This window comes from Acanthochromis polyacanthus, chromosome 7 (genome assembly GCF_021347895.1).
Source record: "Acanthochromis polyacanthus isolate Apoly-LR-REF ecotype Palm Island chromosome 7, KAUST_Apoly_ChrSc, whole genome shotgun sequence".
Lineage (NCBI taxonomy): Eukaryota > Metazoa > Chordata > Actinopteri > Pomacentridae > Acanthochromis > Acanthochromis polyacanthus.
In genome coordinates this window covers 36,668,369-36,681,136 of record NC_067119.1, presented here as the reverse complement: position 1 = coordinate 36,681,136, position 12,768 = coordinate 36,668,369, and the positions used below count along the sequence as shown (strand labels likewise).

The 12,768-nt window shown below is 44.1% G+C and overlaps 1 protein-coding gene across 1 annotated transcript in view; it reads right to left on the bottom strand.

Moving 5' to 3' along the window:
- ccdc125 (coiled-coil domain containing 125) overlaps positions 1 to 7,150 on the bottom strand; it is a 31,068-nt gene extending 23,918 nt beyond the window's left edge. The window contains exons 1-4 of the mRNA XM_051950716.1: positions 7,072 to 7,150; positions 5,713 to 5,798; positions 5,543 to 5,625; positions 5,184 to 5,296 (exon numbers count right to left, since the gene is read on the bottom strand). Of these exons, the coding sequence (XP_051806676.1) occupies positions 5,184 to 5,296; positions 5,543 to 5,625; positions 5,713 to 5,753 (237 nt within the window). The 5' untranslated portion in view covers positions 5,754 to 5,798; positions 7,072 to 7,150. The remainder of the gene's footprint in view (positions 1 to 5,183; positions 5,297 to 5,542; positions 5,626 to 5,712; positions 5,799 to 7,071) is intronic.
- Positions 7,151 to 12,768: the final 5,618 nt, after the last annotated feature.

The following is a 12,768-nucleotide window of genomic DNA, read 5'->3' as shown; positions in this document are numbered from 1 at the left end:
CCTTTGAATAATCCTGGCAATCTACTGCACTGAGAGCAGAATAGGCCTCTTGAGCGCGACCTGTCAGGACGGACTGCAACAAGAGGGCCCTGTCAGCGCCAGGCCAACCTTTTGCGTCTGCAATGCGTTCAAATAGAACGAAAAAAGTATCCGGATCTTTTTCGTTAAAGTTTGGCATTAAATGCAAACACGAACTCATATCTAGAAGACTACTAGAACAAGTGGAAAATGACTGATCACCCAAAGATGCATCATTTTGAATTTTCCCATCACGAATCAAATTTAATTTATATTGTTGTAACTCCAATTTCATTTTTTCAGTTTCTTGTTTAACACGTTCTAATTGTATTTCTTTTTCTGCTTCAGCTTTTATTCTCATCTGTTCTTGCTCAAATTGTAAATTCATTAATTCTTTACGCTGCTCAAACGTCAACCCATCAAAGAGTGTAGGAGTCAGCTCGGGTTTTGAATTTACGGGAAAACCCGACTGAAGCTCTCCCTCTCCCAGGAAACCTTTTTCAGTCAGTGCGGCGATAATAGAATTTAAAATTTCCAATTTAGAACCTTTACCAGAAACTTGATGCCATAGTGTTTAGCTATTTGCAACAATAGTTTCTTTTGACAGGATTGCAAAAACTCTATTGACGGCGCCGAATAAAACTCTGAAAGTGAAGCCATTATAAGGAAAAAAAAAAAAAAATTTAAACCAAAAAATGAACCGAACAGAATTCAAGCACACACCCCACAGAAGGTAAAGTGGCGGAGAGCCAACGTGACTCTCAGGAGTCCCCCGCCCTCACTACCTAACCAAGACCTAGCTCACTCGCCTGGTCTTCTTGGCAGTCACATGCGGCGGGTTCTTATGCGCCAGATACTGATGGGCAGAAGGTGAATGAACACCCCCAATCCCACGGCGCGCTCCCAAGCATATAGCTTCAACCACGTTCACCACCGCCCTGATTGAACAAATAGGTGGATACCCTTGTGGGAAACACCACTACAGGCTAACGAAGGACCCCTAAAATGCCATAAAGTGGGGCAGTACTTACCTTCTCTTCGGATCACAAAGAAAAAAAACAAAGGCTTCCAACTCCTGCGTCTCCACAAACAAAAACGCAGCACACACAGCAGGTGCGCACTGGGTTCCAACTACGCAATCAGTGCAGCGGCACAGCCAAAGAAAAAATAAAAAGCCTGTAACAAAAATGTAACTAAACCGAACGAATTAAATGCAATTTAACAAACAAAAACACTGATCGCAAACAAAAAAATTTAAGGACAAGCCCCCACTTGTTATGCACCCTTGGCTCAGAGGGCCACAACAAAGTGGAAGACACAGGAGTTATAAAAAATATAGCGCTTTATTTTTACATTAATATATTACTATAGACAAATAAACTATATATATCTAGTGGTTTACCGCACAACGGAGAGAGATGGTCCAGCGTGGCATCCTGAGGAGAGGAGACAGATAAGAATATGAGTCAAGCAGATTTTAAAGGGCGAGGAGGAGCACCGGGCCCAGGTGCCCCTGATTGCCAGGCCCGACCCACCAATTAACTCCAAGATGGCTGGGACCATCACACTTCCTTCTCTCCCTCTTTTTCCTCTCTCTCCTGCTCCTGCTCCTCTCTCTCCTCAGCGCCGCACTGAGTGGAGTGCAGCCACACGGCTGCCTCCACTTAGTGATTAACTGCCTCCCTGGAGTCCGGACAGCTGTGGCTCGTCTCACTAATCATCCTCCAAACAATAAAGACCAGCTGATCCTTCCACACCCTGCCAGATTGTTAAGCTCGACTACACAGTCAGTTTCTCTCTAGCCCTCTTGATTCTCACTGTGTTTGAAACGCTTCTAACGTTGCCTCTCCCTTTGCCTTATCTAGAAACCCAGCTGTTCGGATTCCCTCCTGCCACATTCAGCCCGACTCCCTCCTGGACCCATCCTGAGCCGTGCCTCTCTCCGGATCCCTCTCGACTCCCTCCTTGGACCCTCCTGCACTGTGCCTCCCTCCGGATCCCCTCCTCGGCTCTCCCCACCTGCGTCCCGGATCCGCCTGCCATCTCCCAGCCCGTCCACCACTTCTGCACCCCCGGATCGTCAGCGCCTGGCTCCCTCCACCTCCGACGTCCTCTCCTCTCTGGTTCCTTGTCCTCCGCCCCCCTCCGGCCGCCAGGGATCCATCCATCCATCTGCTGCCGCACTCTGTTTGCCCCGGAACCAGCAGCGACCGCCGATCCCCGGCCCCGGAGCTCCAGACCCGGACCCACTCCACCACTCCCTCCCGTACACACCCCCCGGCTTCTCATACCACCACCACCACCTCTCTCCCTACAATAAAGCTCCTTTCTAGCCACCTCTGCCTCGGTAGCATGGTTTCTGCTCGGGTCCTGATTCTAAAAACGTGACAGAATAATCTGGCCAACAATGGACCCGGAGAATCCGCTACCGAGGTCGGACCGACCTGCCCCGCCCAAAGTTATGCAAGCAGTAGTCAGCCAATGACAACTCTTGGGCCAACACAGTAAAACCCTCCGTGAATTAACCGACTCAGCCAACAGATGAATGCTCAGCTCGATGCCTGTCTAGCCAGATGACCCAGGTAGCCTCTGCCCGACTCTGCTTAACGAACACAGCCAAGCCTCCAAGAGCTAGCCGACACTGCTAGGCAAATGAAGACCCAAATGGATAATATAACCGCTCAACTGAACCAGGTCACCTCCACCCTCACTCAGCTCTCAGCCACCCCCGGTTCCCCAGCAAGTTCCCTCATCGGTCCCAGAACCTACTGCTCCTCCTTCACCCCGATCCACAAACCCTACGCCCCAGCCCAGAATGCTACTCCGGCGACCAGGGCACCTGCCAGGATTCCTGATGCAGACGTTCCTGGTCTTTGGTATGCAGCCACTCACCTATAGTACGGACCAACAAAAGATCGCTAACACCCTCAGCCTGCTATCTGGAGCAGCGCTGTGCTGGGGATCGGCGGTCTGGATGCACAACAACCCCGCCTGCGATTCATATTCTGCCTTCACCGAGAAGATGAAGTGCGTCTTCGACCACCCAGTTCAGGGACAAAACACCACCAAACACCTGCGTAGTCTTACCCAGGGGGACAGAGTGTGGCTGACTACGCTGTAGAGTTTCTGACCCTGGCGGCAGAATGCAATTGGAATGACTCCGCCCTCCGCTACGCATTCCAGCGTGGATTGAATGATGAGCTAAAGAACGAGTTTGCCCCAAGGAGGAGGCACCAGACCTGAATGCCCTAATCGACCTGACGATCCGGCTGGACAACTGGCTCCGGGTGCGCCGCCGAGAGAAAAGGGCCCAGGCTCCCCAGTCCGTCCGGCCTCACCTCCCAGTCCAGCCCCGTCCGGCAACCGTGGACCCAACCCTGGAACCAGCCCCCTTATCGGCCAACCCTTCTAGCCCAGTCTCTGCCCTCAGCTCCGATCCAGTCAGCATCGGAGGAGGAACCCATGCAGCTTGGTCGGGCCCGCCTCACCGACGAGGAGAAGGCGGCTCGCTGCCAGCGGGATGCCTGTCTCTATTGCGGTGAGGTGGGACATTATGCGGCCACCTGCCCGGCCAAGCTGGGAAAAGCCCTGGCTTGCCAGTGACCGGGGGGTCCTGGTGAGCCTTACCATGATTTCCTCCCCATCGACTCACCTCCAGGTGACACCCTCACTCATTGATTCGGCGTTCACCCCACTACAGGGAGCAATCATATTCTCCAAATTAGACCTCCGTAACGCCTATTACCTGGTCCAGATTCGGGAGGGGGATGAGTGGAAGACAGCCTTCAACACCCCCTCGGCCATTACGAATATTTGGTAATGCACTTCGGCCTCACCAACGCCCCGGCTGTCTTCCAACATCTGGTCAACGATGTTCTCCGGGATTTCCTGAGCCGGTTTGTCTTTGTGTACCTAGATGGCATCCTGATCTTCTCCCACAGCCTGGAGGAGCACCGTCGGCACGTCTGACGGGCTCTGGAGCGCCTTCTCGAAAACCGCCTTTTTGTGAAGGCAAAGAAGCGTAACTTCATGTCGAGACGGTGCCCTTCCTGGGTTACATCATTGCTGTGGGGAAGATCAGGATGGACCTGGCCAAGATCACGGCGGTGGAGGTTTGGCACTGGCAAGGATGACAAGCTCCACCTATGCGCCTTTTCTCACGTAAACTCTCCCCAGCCGAGAAAAACTATGATGTGGGCAATCGGGAGCTCTTGGGAGTGAAGCTGGCGCTGGAGGAGTGGCGACACTGGCTGGAGGGGGCCGAACAGTCGTTCCTGGTGTGGACCGACCATAAAAACCTGCAGTACCTGCAGTCGGCCAAGCGGCTGAACCCCCGGCAAGCCAGGTGGGCATTATTCTTCGACCGTTTCCATTTTACTCTGTCCTATCGCCCAGAACTCGCAATGGAAAACCTGATGCCTTATCTCGCCTCCACTCCAAGGAAGACGCCCCTGAAAACCCGGCGCCAATCCTGTCCTCACGCCACCTGGCTTGCCTCACATGAGACATCGAGACCACTGTCCGCCGAGCCCAACAAAACCAGGTCTTCCCCGAAAGCGGTCCCCCAGGAACGCTGTTCGTCCCGGAGGCGGCTTGCCCTGACGTCCTCCGGTGGGCCCACTCCAGCCAGCTGGCATGCCACCCAGGGGTGTCCAGGATGCTAGCGGTACTCCGTCGGAGATGCTGGTGGCCCTCCATGGCCAGTGATTGCCACGAGTTCATATCAGCCTGCTCCGTCTATGCCCAGAATAAAACTTCGAACCAACCCGTCCCTGGACTCCTCCATCCTCTACCCATCCCCAGGCGACCTTGGTCCAGCAGCGACCGCCGATCCCCGACTCCAGAGCTCCAGAACCGGACCCACTCCACGACTCCCTCCTGTATGCAGCCCCCGGCTTCTCATACCATCACCATCATCTCTCTCCCCTACAATAAAGCTCCTTTCTATCCACCTCTACCTCGGTAGCGTGGTTCTTTGCTCGGGTCCTGATTCTAAAAACGTGACACTTACTGTACCATATTATTCAAATAGAGCACTTCACTCTCAGAATTTAGAATTATTTGTGATTCCTACAGTTTTGTGATGTTTTGTGACGTTTACTTTGACAGAAATGTGCTCAGTTTGTATAAGTCATTCCATGTCATGTGGATCAGTGCTCTCTCACCTCCAAAACACTGGTGTTTCTGTCTAGGCTGCACTGAGGTTGGGTTCCTTGGTAAACTCTCTGCTCCTTTAAATTCAGCATAGAGAAGACCTCCAAGTATTTCCGACTGAGAGCTGCAAACACACGTGAACACAATCTTTGTTATGATCCATTTGCTAACAAAGACCATGAAATCATTGAATGCTCTACAAAAAAATATTTTTACACAAGATGTTAATTACACACTGGTGGTTAAGAGCTGCATGAGATTAACTCTAGACATTGTCTTCTAGACAGATCCATTTCACTTCTCAGATGAGATCACTGGAGTCAATATGTCCAGGCAACCTCAAAATTCTTTTACATTATGCATCATTTACCAGAGTTTTCTGCTTGGAGGCCCTGGATCTTGGTGTCCATTTCCTCTATGTTGTCAGTCAGAGTCTGATTCTCACTCAATAGTCTAATCACAACAATAACAACAAAAACATAGTTATAATAGAATCAATGAAAATACATCCAAAAAGAGCATATGCAGAGCAAATCCAACCTGTTGTATTTCTGCTCCCAGGATTGCTTCAGCTTCTTCATCTGTACCTGATGAAAGCTGAGCTCCCACTGTAAACTGTTCACCTCCTATACAAGAAGTGAATCATTAGATTGTGATCAGCAGATTGTAATTAGAGAAGTAGTAGTGAGAAGATTTACAATAAAATTATTACATTACAACAAGGTGCATGCATCCAGTTTTACTAATAGGCAGGCTTGGGGAGTAATGAAATAAAAAAAAAAAAGTGTTTTGTAATTAGGCTACAAATTAACAGCATTTTGTTAACGTTACAGGACTTGGAAGTTCTGACATATGGTTCTGCAAACTAGCATCTCAAGACAGTTTTAATTAGCAAGGGTCAACTGAAACTTAGAAGTGCTAACAGGAGCAAACAAAATCAACCAAGAGGAAATAAAAGCTAAACAGAGTACTAGAACTAGTATCGGAACACATCTTTCAAGAAACCCTTCCAGTCCTGTACATCAGGTCATGTACAAGTCCTAATGCAAAGCCCTATGACCTTTTCACTCATGGCCATATAACTATGTTTTTCCTTCCATCTGCCTTGAGTTCTAAAATCAGTCCAGTAGTGTAATCACACAGTATTTCAAATCCCCATGATATGTCATCAAAGTCCATATCTTCTGGTTCAGTTCATCTAAAAACAATTAGACTGACATCATTTCATCCCAAAAGATGCATTGTTAAACAAACTGCTGGGTCATCGATATGCCTGTCCTACTTATAGTAGTTGTGCTAACAATTCCACAATGTAGAGTGCCACATTTTACAGATGCAAAAATTACTCAAAAGTGTCTGAGAGGGTCTCATTTTACTGCTCACTGTAGAGCCTTTAATGATTAAACAAGGACTAAATTTCCAAGACTTTAATAGGAACAGAAAAATTCAGGTTTCTGCCAAAATATTAGAAAACAAAAATTAAGCTGACTCATTGATCTGTTTACAAAAAACTGATGAGTTATGTTGACATGTCAAATTCAAGTATGCTTTTAAGTAAAACATGTTTAAATGTGGATTGTCCCAAATTCTTCATCATTCATCACACTTGACCCATTTTGTATCTTCAGATACAATGCATAGAGTTTCAGAAATCTCTGTCTGGAATGCTCTTCACAATAGCTGAAATTAGTCTGTATGCAACATTAAACAGAAAAGTGTCTCCATGCCACCATTGTTGTGCTATTATTGTTTTGTTTTTTTGTCACTGATGAACAAGAAATGAGAAGTAAGTCCCTGACTGTTAAACAGAAATCGGTTGAATGTTCAAGCAAATAGATCAAGGCCCTTATTTGAGCAGTCTGTGATTTCATAAGTAGCAGATCGGTGAGATAAGTTAACCTTCTCCAGAGCTTTGGCCTTGTCTTCACTTTTCTGGGCATACTTTTAGTATGACTCGTGGCTTTGTCAAGCATGGCCTGTGTAAAGAAGAGGAGGTTTTAGTCATCAGTATACATTCATAATCAGTTTAGTGTCTCAGTCGAACACCACAGACACTGGGTCTTCTATCTGAATGAGAGCCACTGTCACAGAATTCAGAGAGAAAAGTGCTATTAGTAGCTTTACTTTGCACACATACACTTTTTCTACAGGATGCCAGACTAGCAGCTGCATAGAACTATCAAATTGTGCCTGTTTTTGGACTGATAAGATTAAAAGGCAAGTAATATTGCAGCAGCTTTGCACCGAGGACAATGTTATGCTCTCACTATTCCATTCCAACTGGTGGAATTTGCACCCTAGAAGTTTGGTTCTAAGAATGTGACATAGACTACACAGATGTTAATAAACTATAGTGACAATAACAGCATCTGTCACTACAACCCCAGATGTATATAAAACCATTCCAGTTCTCATTTAAAAAAGGATCATATAGCCTCCCTCAAAACATACACTGATCATTTATAACATTATCCTGTTATGTCCTGTAAGTTGCGAGGTTTGGCCTCCATGGATCGCACATGGATCAGTTTGTCCAGCACATCCCACAGATGCTTGATGGATTGAATCTGGGGAATTTGGAGCCAAATCTAAGAGCCAAACTCAACCGGGCTATCAGAACAGCAAAGCGTGCACATGCTGGGAAGATTCAGAGCTTGTCCATGAATCCAGCAACACCAGGAGCATGTGGCAGGGGATCCAGGCAATAACAGAGTACAAGGCTGCTCCTTCACTGTTTGACAACAGTCCACGCCTCCTCAATGAACTGAATTATTTTTTCTTTCATTGGAATATACCAAACAACCTGCATCAAAAACCAGCACCCTCCTCTGATGAAGCAGCACTGAATGTCAGCATGGCTGCGGTCTATCAGACCCTGGGGAAAGTGAAGGTGCACAAGGCAGCAGCCCTGACAAGATAGCCTGTTCTTTTTTTTGTTTTTTTTCCCCCTTCTTTCTCCTGATTATAGGGATCTTTTTTTTGTTTTTTTTTTTTTTTTTGGGGGGGGGGGGGGGGCGGTCTTACTTTCCACTGTCACCAAACTACTTGCTCCACAGGGAATCCAAAGGCAGCTTCACATAGTTGGGCTTCTTCTTGTTCTGTGTAAATTTGTGAGGTCTTTACCTTACTATGTGAAGGCTATGACATGATGTTGTGAATTGGTACAATATAAATTGAACTGAACTGAATTACACTGAATTTGAGAGTATCAGACTAACAGATAAAACAGAATTTAGCACAGTTTCTCACAGTCAAAGTCCTTGTCTCACAATAGAAGCAAAAGCTATGAGACCAGGATTGGTTCATTTCATACAATACAATCTAGCAAATGACTGCTTCATGAATGCCTATTTTTTCTTCAGGGTTTTATGGAGTACTTGAGTAGTGTGTGCTGCGCTACCTTCCCCTGTAGGATCTTCAGAGCTTCAAATTTCCTTCAAGGTTAGCGATTTGTTACATCCAGGTCACAGCATAATACATCTATCACCTGTCAACACAGCAAAACAATTAGATCATCTTTGTCAGGTTGGAATCAAGCCCACATCGATATATCAACTAAATACACAATTTTTTTCTACCTCAGTGCTTCCTGTAGTCTTTCTCTCAGTTCTTCTTTGACAAGTCAACCAAGGACCCTGCTTGATGAACAAAACATATGTTTAAGCATAGTATGTTTATGCAGGAATGTTTGCAAAGTGCCTCCTCAAAATGTTTCAAAAAGGTTTTTTTATTCGTGTTCATAAATTTAGCACTTCACTTTGGGGCTAAACTTCCTTTTGAAGTAAAGATTGTTTTATGTGCTGTGAACAAAACAGCTTTTTGTATCACCTACTCTATTATTTGTATCTCTTGTGTTGATGTTCTGGACTTTAACCCTAGCTGTTCTGATCTTTGTAGCGTTGACTGAAGGCTACCACTTGTGCCGTGATTAGAGAAGGGCAAATAATAAGCATGTATTCTGAATAAAACCATCTGCATAATGAGACCATTTCTTGGATGATAAATGATTAAATATGTCTACAGATTCCCCAGAGTAGTTTGTTGCAAAATGCTCTTTAACTCTCTACAGTGGTTGAGGCAGTAATTCACACTCTACAGTCATATTGTAGCCCACTCTCCAAAAAAAAGTATTTTATCCTTGTATTAAAAACCTATCATGACTGGTTATAAAGCTTGTGATAAAAAAGGAAATAATATAAACATTGTCAGTATTTCCATTCAGCTGTATAATTTAACATACTGTCGAATGAAATTCTGGGACAGATTGATTTTTGAAACAATTACAAATGATACAACAGTATGAAAGCTGTATTAGTACACTGACAGCATAGAATGTTATACTAGGTTCTGCTCTAAGTTAGAAATGGCATCTGAATTTTATTTTATTCTTCTATAGTGGTTGTCTGAATCCAACCCAGATTGTATGACAAAACATTTGAAAAGATAAGACAAGTTAATACAGGATGCTATATAAAATACTGTAGGAAACCAGGTTAGCAGTGTTACACTGCTCCCAGCAATTCAAGACAAAGATGTGCAGAAGACAGAAAACCTTTAAAAAACACAGCACGTAACTCAGATGGGATGATACCAATGAGACTGCACTACAATACTAAATGTTCTGTAAAATCTGTAGACAGCTCAGCGATTTCTTTCACCTCTGCCATCAACAATTCAGTAAATATCCAATATTCTTCATTCACTGCTAAATAACAAACAACTCTGAATAATCTACACTTCAGAATAATTTACTTCATGTAAATTATTCTGAAGTTGAAATTTACATGAAATAAATTATTATTATTAATGTAGTAACTGATTGATATGTTTTGGTTAATGTGAAACAGGAGATGAAGTGATGTTAATCAAGGGTAAAATGTGATGGCATTGTGCCTTTATTATTTTATTCTTCTTTAGCTCCTTTGTTACAGTGAAAGGCCAATTGGCAGACCTTCTTACCAAAAAGTGGTAACTTCCAGCGGGCTCTCTCTGCAGTCTTTAGAGCAGGGATCCAGGATGCCTCTCCTGCTTCGCTGCTGCGCATGACCAGCTCTGCTCTGAGTAGAAGGCTCTCTGAGAGACCTGCAAATCTTTGGCTCCTCTTCCTAGTGGAACTGGGAGTTTCACTGACCCCAATGCCATCACCCAGATCTCCATCCAACATGTCATCTTCCAGGCTCCACGCCTCATTGACCTCACTAACTTCCTGCATCTGTATCAGGTCAAATCTAGCCTGGATCAAACCACATATTGATTTTATTAAAAGTAGGTAAACAAATTTTATTTTTTTTAAAACAGTTTTCCTAACTGATAGTTGGTTACATAAACATGATTTATTAATTAATGGCTGAGACAAGTGAAATACAGTGGTTGTTTCTCCATCTGCAGATGTCGGATCAACCAGCCTTAACCAACTTTAAAATAAAGAGAGAACAGATGTTCTTCCTTCTGAAGCTCTAGAATTAAGATCCACAACAATCTATCCTCAACAGAAGCAGAGGGGCTAAGGCTAAAGGTAACAGCAGTCCTTTCTGAAGCTAAGGTCCCCCCTTCCTACCTCTCCACCCAAGAAAGGAAGGCAGTGACGACACTGAGCAAGGACCGGAACATCACCATTCTTCCAGCAGATAAAGGAAGATGCACTGTGATCTTGAACACAACGGATTACCATAGCAAGGTAATGTCTTTGCTTAGTAACAACAGCACTTACGAGACCCTGAAGCACGACCCAACCAGCAGCTACAGAAAGAAGATTGTGGATTGCCTACAGAAGCTACAGAAGGAGGAAACAATAAACCACTTGCAATACCATCGCCTGTACCCTGGGGATGCCATTCCATGCATATATGGCCTCTCCAAAATTCATAAAGAAGGAGCCCCACTCATACCAATTGTCAGCAGCATTAACTCTGTCACCTATAACATCACCAAACATGTAGCCACCATCTTGGCCCCGTTGGTAGGGAAGAATCCTCACCATGTACAGCAGTGGTTGGCCAAAACTGGACGGTCAGGAATAATATCAGGCCTGCCAGATGATTTTGAAAATTTGATTTAGCATGGAGCCAAGCCAGTCCGTCACCGCAACATGAAACTCACGTGGTCGGCTGCTGCCAGGCATTTCCGCGTTTGCGCTACTGGTCGGACACGGTGGTACCAGCCAGATTTCACTGAGTAACAGTGTGTGTAAAACATGTGTGTCTCAGCAGTCATTTTTAATACATCTGTGATCAGAATTGAGACGTGTGTCCCAAGCAGCGGCGATCAGCTGTAGAGGCTCCGCTGCTCACGGTATCGCAGTAGCAATAGCTCTCAGGTCATGTGACGTATTGACCCCAAACCAGTTTAGAATGATAGTGCTACTGAGGATGGTCAACATACACCAATTTATATTTGATTTTAGGGCATTATTGATTTTTAAACCATTTTTTACAGTAAATATTAGCATTTTAGCTCAATAGCTCGCAGGTCATGTGACGTATTGACCCCAAACTAATGCAGAATGATAGTGCTACTAAGGATGGTCAACATACGCAATTTATATTTGATTTCTGGTCTTTATTGATTTTTAACAGTTTTTTTACAGTAAATATTAGCATTTTTGCTCAATAGCTCTCAGGTCATGTGACGTATTGACCCCAAACTAATGCAGAATGATAGTGCTACTAAAGATGGTCAACATACGCCAATTTATATTTGATTTCTGGTCTTTATTGATTTTTAACAGTTTTTTTACAGTAAATATTGGCATTTTAGCTCAATAGCTCTCAGGTCATGTGACGTATTGACCCCCAAACTAATGCAGAACGATAGTGCTACTAAAGATGGTCAACATACGACAATTTATATTTGATTTTAGGACATTATTGATTTTTAACAGTTTTTTTACAGTAAAATATTAGCATTTTTGCTCAATAGCTCTCAGGTCATGTGACATATTGACCCCAAACTAATGCAGAATGATAGTGCTACTAAGGGATGGTCAACATACGCCAATTTATATTTGATTTCTGGTCTTTATTGATTTTTAACAGTTTTTTTACAGTAAATATTAGCTTTCTAGCTCAATAGCTCTCAGGTCATGTGACGTATTGACCCCAAACCTAATGCAGAATGATAGTGCTACTAAGGATGGTCAAACATACGCCAATTTATATTTGATTTTAGGTCATTATTGATTTTTAACCGTTTTTTTACAGTAAATATTAGCATTTTAGCTCAATAGCTCGCAGGTCATGTGACGTATTGACCCCAAACTAATGCAGAATCACAATCCTACCTTACCTGGTCAGCATACGCCAAAGAAGAAGAAATAGTTTTGCTTAAAAGATTTAAAGCAAAAAATTAAACATTTTTAATATAAATATCAGCATGTCTTCTCATTACGGTTCAGATCATGTGACTTTTCGACTGAGGTTTATTTATTATCACACTAATAGATCACCGGGATGACACACATCACTTTTTATTTGAATTCACAATTTTTAAGACAAACAGACAGATAGACAGATAGATAAACAAGTTTTCAGCTTCTTATACTTCAAGCTGTTTATTTAATGTAAATATTAACCGTTGCAATTCGATAGTTAACAGTTA